The sequence below is a fragment of the Chiloscyllium plagiosum genome, chromosome 19 (genome assembly GCF_004010195.1).
Source record: "Chiloscyllium plagiosum isolate BGI_BamShark_2017 chromosome 19, ASM401019v2, whole genome shotgun sequence".
NCBI classification, from domain to species: domain Eukaryota; kingdom Metazoa; phylum Chordata; class Chondrichthyes; order Orectolobiformes; family Hemiscylliidae; genus Chiloscyllium; species Chiloscyllium plagiosum.
The window spans coordinates 42,171,015-42,181,150 of NC_057728.1; the positions used below are offsets into that span (position 1 = coordinate 42,171,015).

The following is a 10,136-nucleotide window of genomic DNA, read 5'->3' on the forward strand; positions in this document are numbered from 1 at the left end:
AGTGGGAGAATGGATGACAAAGCATATATCGAAAATATTTCATTGGCAACATGTTTTCCTCAGTTCCTTCAGTTATCATGCACATAGCTGAACCATAAAGGACACTATTGATGTTTGAAGAGCATGGCTTATTGATGGGGACCTACAGTAGTGATCCTTTTACTGGACGTTATGATTATTGGTTTGGCAACTCTACACAATTATGGATTTCATCATACCAGGATGAAGTTGTGCAGCTCAGGTGCAATATAACTGGTATAACGCAAATCCAGAGCAGTGTTTCCTTTAAGGCTGAAGTAGGGAAGTGAGACGATATACCACTTGGCTTTGTAGTAATGTTGGACTGTAATTGCGCAGAAACACAAGCTGTAGTATTGGTGCAATATGAAATTGGTAAGTACAATTTCTACTGTTGCAGTTATAATACTGGATTGCACGTTTCAACACAAACCTCTATAATTAAGGCTAAAAGGTCATATTTCTACGTTACGTATGTGGTACTTGTCATAGTTATTATAAGATTTCTTTCCTAATGCCTATTTAAAAACATCATCCATGGCATCATCCTGAGGTGGGACTTGAACCCAGATCTACGGAAACTACAACTGTGCCACAAGACCCCAAATATAACTATTTATTTTGGATACAACAATAATCTCGGAGAAAGTGAGGATTGCAGATGCTGGAGATCAGAGTCGAAAGTGTGGTGCTGGAAAAGCACTGCAGGTCAGGCAGCGTCCGAGGAGCAGGAGAATCGATGTTCAAGGGCTTATGCTCCTTGGATGTTGCTTGACTTGCTGTGCTTTTCCCCACCACGCTTTCGACTTCCATCAATAAGCACTTCTTAATGGAGCAACTGATCTTTCCCTACCTTACGTTCACAATATAGAGAAAATTCGTTACTTTTAACTAAGGTTAAAAAGATGAAAGAATTTGTGACATGTCCCTAATGATGAGAATGCATACGATCAGTTTTCGAGGGGAGATGGCAATAGAGCTTTGGTGTTTGTACAAATTTGTTTTTCACGTAAGATCATACTTTTCAACTTCATTTGTGGAATATCCAAACAATTAATGTTCTTTCAGGAGTAGCCAGTCTCGCAACTCAGCCAGTGAGTACTATATAGCTCATTTGGGGGATCAGCAGAATATTGTAGCCCGTTTGCAATGAATTTTCGCAGGATACAAATGACCCTATCGTGCTTGATAAACCGAATGTCGAAGTTATGTTTTTGTTTCACTTGCTTAACCTTCGTTCCAGAGATGCAATGATGTAACTATAGTGAAAAATCCACATATTTAAAAGTAGTAGTTCGAACCAGCGAAGGACGAAAAGCCCACTCAACGGCAGCTCACGGGAGCGCGCTCCGCGTCGCCGGCCTGACCGGGGCGCGCAGTGCTCGCTCCCTCATCCAGTCAGGTTGCAGCGGACACGGAGCGGCAGGAAGCCCCGAGCGGATCGCATCGCATCATTGAGAGCACACCGCGGTAGCGAGGGTTAGGAAGACGCGCTGAAGGGGAAGCCTTGAGGATGGGCTGCTCCAGGACATTGGTGCGGACGGCGAGCCTCTTGCTGACGGTGAAACTTCTCGTTTTGCTGAGTGAAGCCACACAACCTGACGGGAGCCTCAACATGTGGATAGATGCTCACCAAGCCAGAGTTTTGATAGGTGAGCACAGTTTCTGACTAGTACCTAGCGTGTTGCATTCAGAAACACCTCCTACATCTAAAGTGGGAGAATTTGATTGATTCTGCCTTTTATTTTGTAGTTACGTTAATTCAATTGGAAACCCCATTCGGTAAGCGCTGTATTTGGCAGCGCTTCGTCTTGTGTGCGGGCGGTCCGAGCGAGCAGGTCTCAGTATGAAGTTCACTGAAATGTTGAGTGAACAGTTATACCAAATGAGATGGGGTTTTCTCCCTCTCTTGCACACTCACTGTCTCAGGGGCTCCCTCTGAAATTTAAAATGGCCTTCTTTACAGATATTGTCATGTTTAAACTCCAAGTTGGGTTCTATTTCTGTCATAGTATCTAAGTGGCTCGTATCAAGGTCACAAATGGCATCTTATGGGACTGTTGCAAAAGCAGAATTTGCCTTCCTGACCTCGACCTATCTCCGCCTTTGACACTATTCAACATGTTCTTCCAATGCCTTTCCGCTTCCACTCCCTCCTGTTCTTTCCCATTCTCTCCCATTCTCACGTGGCTTCCGTTCTCATTCTTATAATCATAGCCAAAAAATCACTTGCAGTGGTCTCTTTTCCTGCTCCCTCATTATTGCCTCTAGTGCCCTCTAAGAATTAAGTTTTGCCTCTCTCCTCTTCCTCGTCCACATGCTGTGCATTGACAATGACTTCCAGCCTGAGTTTCTACAATCTACACTGATGCCAATCAGCCTTACCTTCCCACTACCACCCTCAACTCCTCCACTGTTGCTAAATTTCCAGACTACTGATTCAATATCTAGTAGAAATTTCCTCCATTTAAATATTGGCAAGGCTGAAGCCATTGGTTTTGGTCAATGCTCCAAACTCTGCTCCAGAACTACTGACTCCACCCCTCTCCCAGATGACAGTATGAGACTCAGCTAGCCTGGTTGCAACCTTGGGGTCATATTTGATGCTGATATGAGCTTATGACCTCATGCATAATAGCTCTAAGATTGCCTGTTTCCATCTCTGTAACATCACTCAACTTTATCCTTGTGTCAGCTCATCTACTGAAAGCCTCATTCTCCCCTTTATTACTGTTGGACTCAACAATTCCAACACAGTTTTGGCTGATGCCCCACATCTAATCCTCTATAAACTCTGTTCCTGTCTTTTAACTTTTAATCAATTCCCATTCCTCTATCAGCCTATGCTTGCTGATCTAAACTGCTCCCAGTCCAAAAAATTGTGGATATTGAAAATTCTCATCTTTGTTTCAAAACCATTCATGGCTTTGCCCCTCCCTGTATCTTTTCCTTCTGCCACAGCCCATGTCTGTCCAATTCTGGCCTTTTGTGCATGCCCAATTATAAATACTCAACCATCGGTGGCTTTGTCTTTGTTACCAGGTCCTAAGCTATGAGATTCTCTCCGAGAAGACCTTGCTTCTCTCCCTTGGCCTCCTTTTGGAACTCCTTAAAATGTACTTCTTTTACCTACCCCTCAATCTGTCAGTTGTTTGTCTTGATATCTCCTTATGCCCCTCAATGTCATGCTTTAATTTGTAATGCTGCAGTAAAGCACATTGGAATATTTCATTACATTAACAGTGCCACATAATTATAATTTGGAGCCCACCTCCCCTAGAGTAACTTTGCACATCAGGTCAGATGAACTCAACCCTGTCTTTTACCAACAATCCAACAAAATAAGTTTAAGGTAATTTGTACACATAGTTATCAATCTTAATCAGATTAGATTCCCTACAATGTGGAAACAGGCCCTTCGGCCCAACTAGTCCACACCAGCCCTCCGAAGAGTCACCCACCCAGACCCATTCCCCCTAAGTAATGCACCTAACTCTGCGGGTAATTTAGCATGACCAATTCACCTAACCTGCACATCTTTGGACTATGGGAGGAAACTGGAGCACCCGGAGGAAACCTATGCAGGCATGGGGAGACACAGACAGTTGCCCGAGGCTGGAATCAAATCTGGGTCCCTGGTGCTGTGAGGCAGCAGTGCTAACTGCTGAGCCACCAGGCCACCACTTCTTGAATGACAGGAATGCATGCAGGCTATCCAAAAATGTTTAAATGAATAGGCATTAAATGAGCTGAAACCTTCTGAATGATTTGTATTCACATTAATTTTATGGAACTGCTATGTCTTTTGTGAGTGCTTTAGAATATAAATGCACACTTCAAGCACTGGTGAAGGATATAAGAAATGGTAACTTTTCAGTTGAAAAAAATGTGAAATGTATTGAACTTGTAACGTACATTTGACAATTTCCTATTCAGATGTTTTGCCAAAAGAACAAGTAAAGCTGGTGCCATAATATTGGCTCTAAATGCTTATTCTGAACTCACCACCTTTTCAGGTTTTGAAGAGGATATTCTTATCGTTTCTGATGGTAAAATGGCACCATTCACTCATGATTTCAGGAAAGCCCAACAGAGAATGCCAGCGATTCCAGTCAACATCCAGGCCATTAATTTTACCTGGCAGGCAACAGGACAGGTAAAGATAGGTTCCAACATTATTTCATAACATGTTGACTTAATTCTCTCTGAAAGTTTTGTCTGCACACTTTGAACTTGCGGGGGTGGTAACTTTTTATTAATCTCTAATTTAAACTGTTCTCTGCTTTGAAAATTATTTCTAAATTATGAAATAATACATTGAAGTTTGGTATTCAGTTAATTAGAATAAAGATAACAATCCTACAGTGTGTATTTTAATTGTTTCTTAATGCAATAAACCTAAGTCATCAGTAAACATGGGACAGCACAATCTTACTACAGTATTAGGTAACATTGTTTCACCTCTACCTCAGGAAAATTTGTAATTCTTTTGAGCAGTTGAAAGCACAACTGAAGGATCTTTTAACATTAGATTGTATCTAGATGATGACCTCAGTTTCTGCAAAACAAAAACTGTGCCCTTAGTAAAATTACTGAAACAAAATTCCTAACTTGGTTAGTCATTGCAAGAAAAAAACTCAGAAGTTTAAAAACCACCCATAAATTATAAATAAATATTTACCTCAAATAATGAATGAGAGTATAGAATGATGGATTATATATGAACAATGTCAATTTGTCTGACAGTTATAAAAGATCTTTATGAAAAATGACTGATTTCAATGTTATATTTTTCTTTTTCGTTTACCATTCATATAGCCCAAAGTGTGATCAGTTATGCAACTACCATTTCACCCCTTTCTCTGCACCCTACCTCCTCCATAATACCTTGTCCTTTCAGCTGTAATGTCACCAAACATAAGAAATACCTTGTTTGTGGCCTCCATCTAGTGCAGCTTGAATGTGGATGTGAATTTTGCCTATAGCTTGTAAGCTTTGTTTTACAGAAAGTGGTGCTTGTTGAAAATGAACTCCTTTTGAAGTCTTAATATTTTTATCATGTTCCACTGTGGTATTTTGCATCCCAATGTTGTGCATGCCAGCCAAGATTAAAGCAACGGGCCCAGGAGATACCCCTTTATTCAGTGCAATATGCATATGGCAACCATCTGTTCCATCTACTAACAGAAAATAACAGTGATAAACTTCTCAGACTTCTGCCAAAGTAAGAGTTTATTGCCTACAGAAGAAGGTTTGATAGTTATCTTGTGGCTTACATCTGGTTTCACTGGAACTGTACATCATACAGATACAAACTTAGTGTTTATGTGGCAAACATCATAACTGGGTTATAGGCTATCAAACAGAAAACATGCACTCTAAAGGAAAAGAAAATGTACTGAACTATTAGAATTCAGGTTAAGTACAACCTTTTTATTTTTGTGACAGTAGAAACTTTGAGATTGTTTCAGCTTAATGTTCAAAGGAGGGGACTGATTTTATTTAGGATGGAGGTTAAGAAATAATAACATACGTATTTTATTATTCCCAGGTAATCATTTAATTATTGGTTGACTTAATTACAACACAACCATTATTTCTTCAGTCTAGACACCACCATGTATGAATGACATGAGGCAAGGTTGGTTATTAGCATCTACTGTATTGGCACCACTGAAAATAGGATCAAAAACAAAGTAAAAGGACCACTAGTACACACCCATTATACAAGAATATTGTGGTGGTGACTACATCTTGTGAATTTGTTTTTTTTATTCATTCATGGAATGAGGGTGTGGCTGGGTAGGCAGCATTTATTGCTCATCCCTAATTGCTCAGAGAGCAGTTTAGAGTCAACCACATTGCTGTAGATTGGGAGTCACATGTAGGTCAGACCAGGTAAGAATGGCAGTTTCCTTCCCTAAAGGACATAAGTGAATTTTTTGGGTTTTCTTGACAATTGACAATGGATTCATGATGATAATTAGACTCAATTCCAGACTTTTTAAAATAGAATTTGAATTCCAACATCTGCTGTAGCAGGATTTGAACCTGGGTGCCCAGAACATTGTCTGGGTCTCTGGATTAACAGTCCATACCACTAGGCCATCACCCCCACCCATGAATATAAAATTGCATGTGATATATATTTAAATTATTTTGTTTGTATAATCTCTTCAAGTTAATGGTTATAAGTTGGTTGTAAATTCCTTGATGATGATGATGCTTCCTTGTCATTACACTCCAGTATTCATTAGCTTTAAAACTCAAATCTGTATAGTTTTATCTGCTACCTGCTACATCGATAGATTAACTGTATTCAAAGTTGAACAAAATGAAAGCACTTTGTTAAATATTATTGATGTGTTACATTGAGAATGTGTTTTAAATTTGCTAAACAGTTATACAATATTAGAATCACCTTAAAATTTAATATTTAATTATACATCAAGCAGCAGTGTTAATTATTTTTGAATTCTGTTTGACGAATATTGACCACAAAACAAATACAGCCGTAGTTTTAAGTGTTGATCTTGAAATAAAGTTTCTATTTCATCTCATGTTTACTTTAGCAGGAGTTACTCAGTTTCAAATTAAAACTATGAATAACCTACAATGAGACATGCTGCTGCTTTAACTTTCAAACTAATTTGAGATAGTTTAAATTCCATTGACGATCTACAGTTTTTGACTGTGTTTTGAGATTTCATGCTGTGGCTTAAGGAATATTTAAAAACCAGATATCCTGGGTTATTCACTTCACCAAGAAAAGAAGTAACACATGGCTTTACCTTTGATCAGCTTTAGTAAAGGAAGAGAGTATGCTGAGATCAGAGGTAGAGATTGATGTTAAGGTTAGAGTGGTGCTAGAAAAGCGCAGCAGGTCAGGCAGCATCTGAGGAGCAGGAAAATGCTGCCTGACCTGCTGTGCTTTTTCAGCACCAGTCTAATCTTGACTCTGATCTCCAGCATCTGCAATCCTCACTTTCATCCTGAGATCAGAGGGAGCCTATAATCTTTTAGGAGTTTCATAATCTAACTATACCTTGGCAACAAATTGGGATTTCATATTCGTATTCTGCATTATTAGTATTTGGTAACATGTTCAATTCTTTCAGATTGATCTACACCCATTCAAAATTTGCTAGTTTCTATTCTTTTAGACAAAAATTCAGAAGTGACTGTTTACTGTTCTAAATTATTATAATAAGAAAGGCTGATGGTGGTAAGGCACATTAGGATGATATCATCTTGAACTCCAAAGCTATCCTTTGGACCTTAACAACAAAGATTTTGAGACATGAAGCATAGCGTACTTCAACCTCATGACTTATGCATGAGGATTACTATTCAACAGCTGGATTAACCTTTCCACATGATGTGAACTTTTTCTCATGACAGCTTCATATGGCTTATTAGGATAGAAGAATGAGTGATTTTAGAAAGGTTACAGAGGATGTTAACATGTTAGCAAGATGTTAAGAGTGATGAGGGGCTTCATTTATGCAGTTGGGAAAAGTTAGGACTCTTATTCTTTGGGACAAAGAAGGTTAAGAGGTGCGCTAGCTCTGATTTTTTAAAATAATCGGAGGTTTTCATAAAATAAATGGAGAAAGACAAAATTCCCTATGGTGAGTGGGTCAGTAACTAGAGGTTGTGGATTCAAAATCCTTAGGCTATTGGGGAGTCGAGTATTTTTTCAATTGGAAGTTGAGAGGATCTGAGTGCTTTCCCTGATAATGCAGTGTAAAATGATTCCACAAATATCTTTAAAAATTCTAAAATATATTCAAGGGTGAGAAACTTGCACGGGCTTATGAGACAAAGCATGGCTGATCTTTCAAGGTGTCTGCTTGGGCACAGCTGGCTGAATGGTGGCCTCATCTGCTGTAAGTTTCCACGATTTTTACAAAACATTTTTGGTCATTAATTTCAGTCATCTGGCAGAGCAGAATTCATGGCATCATTACAGTAGAAAGATACAGATCAGGCTTTTAATCAGTACTCATACTGGCACACGGCAATAATTAAAATTTCCAGAATATTACTTGGGACATATAAACAAAATCAGATAAACGTGGTTTAAGTTTAGTGGTGAGTGTTGAGTGTTCCCATTACCAAATATAGAGACACTGCAGCTATGCACATTTCTTAACGTCACCTGGTGAAATTAGATTGGGGAAAACAAATGATCTGGATCAGGCTATAACTATTGGAGCAAGCTGTTTCTAATTCTAAGGATTAAACATCAGTATGTTCCTATCTGGCCTTTAGATTTATACAAAGCCAAAGAGAATCATAATTGTATCTTGTATTCATCTTTCCATAAATAGAAATTAAGCCTAAGCATCAACACTTTGAGCTCATACCATTTTTTGCTTAGTTGTTTTAAAAAAATCCCAAATTGCTTCTCCATTTCCCAACAACCTTCCATTCCACTGTTCTCTTATCTTTTACTCTCTCTTGTTAAACTGCTGCTTTTTCCTTATATGTTGGAGCTATCTCACAGTTCCCTCTCTGATTGATGTTGTTGAGTCTCTTCATCAATTTTGTTCTTGTTTTGTTTACCTAATCTTCTTAAAATAGTTTTTTAGTTTTTCAGTCTTCAGTTCAAATAAAGTGTTGCAACATTGATACTGTTGCACCTTGTTTTTGCTTTAGAGTTATTGATTTATTTCCAGTTTGTCTTCTAGATAAGGGATTCTGCTCAGTTCAGTTGAAAGTGTACTAAACATTCTAACCAGAAAGGCAAAGTACCACTTTATTCAAGAAAATGAAGGAACTGATCAAATGCAGTGACACATCTGTTGGAAAGGAAGAGAAACTTCAAGCTATCGCTAAGAGTAAAAATAACATAGACGTGCCTATTAATTACTAAGGTTAGGACTTTAATTACCTTGTAAGTGGCATTGATCATGTAACATGCTATACTCCCATTGAGTGCAGACTTAAAAAGGAATGTGCATATGAAACTACATTCCTGGCAGTAATCTCATCAATGGGTTCATAACAAAGTTCAAATAATTTACAAGTGTTTTATAAATCACCTGATGTACTAATAGACAATAGACAGACAATAGACAATAGGTGCAGGAGTAGGCCATTCAGCTCTTCGAGCCTGCACCGCCATTCAATATAATCATGGCTGATCATTCCTAATCAGTATCCTGTTCCTGCCTTATCTCCATAACCCTTGATTCCACTATCTTTGAGAGCTCTATCCAACTCTTTCTTAAATGAATCCAGAGAGTGGGCCTCCACTGCCCTCTGGGGCAGAGCATTCCACACAGCCACCACTCTCTGGGTGAAGAAGTTTCTCCTAAGCTCTGTCCTAAGTGGTCTACCCCGTATTTTTAAGCTGTGTCCTCTGGTTCGGCACTCCCCCATCAGTGGAAATATGTTTCCTACTGCCAGAGTGTCCAATCCTTTCATAATCTTATACGTCTCAATCAGATCCCCTCTCAATCTTCGAAACTCAAGGGTATACAAGCCCAATCGCTTCAGTCTTTCAGTGTAAGGTAATACTGCCATTCCAGGAATTGACCTAGTGAACCTACGCTGCACTCCCTCAATAGCAGAATGTCTTTTCTCAAATTTGGAGACCAGAACTGCACACACTACTCCAGGTGTGGTCTCACCAGGGCCCTGTACAGCTGCAGAAGCACCTCTTTGCTTCTATACTCAATCCCTCTTGTTATGAAGGCCAGCATGCTATTAGCCTTCTTCACTACCTGCATGCTTACCTTCATTGACTAGTGTACAAGAACACCAAGATCTCTCTGTACTGCCCCTTTACATAAATCGATTCCATTGAGGTAGTAGTCTGCCTTCCTGTTCTTGCTACCAAAGTGGATAACCATACACTTATCCACATTAAACTGCATCTGCCATGCATCTGCCCACTCACCTAACTTGTCCACGTCACCCTGTAATCTCCTAACATCCTCATCACTTTTCACCCTGCCACCCAGCTTAGTATCAGCAGCAAATTTGCTAATGTTATTACTAATACCATCTTCTATATCATTAACATATACTGTAAAAAGCTGCGGTCCCAGCTCAGATCCCTGCGGTACCCCACTGGTCACTGCCTGCCATTCCGAAAAGGAGCCGTTTAT

General features: G+C 39.3%; 1 protein-coding gene across 1 annotated transcript in view; it reads left to right on the forward strand.

The window, feature by feature from the left end:
- The first annotated feature begins 332 nt into the window (after positions 1 to 332).
- The window catches only part of wif1 (wnt inhibitory factor 1), a 36,642-nt gene continuing 26,838 nt past the window's right edge, over positions 333 to 10,136 (forward strand). The window contains exons 1-3 of the mRNA XM_043708886.1: positions 333 to 393; positions 1,262 to 1,670; positions 4,035 to 4,174. Coding sequence (XP_043564821.1) covers positions 1,532 to 1,670; positions 4,035 to 4,174 — 279 coding nt within the window. The 5' untranslated portion in view covers positions 333 to 393; positions 1,262 to 1,531. The remainder of the gene's footprint in view (positions 394 to 1,261; positions 1,671 to 4,034; positions 4,175 to 10,136) is intronic.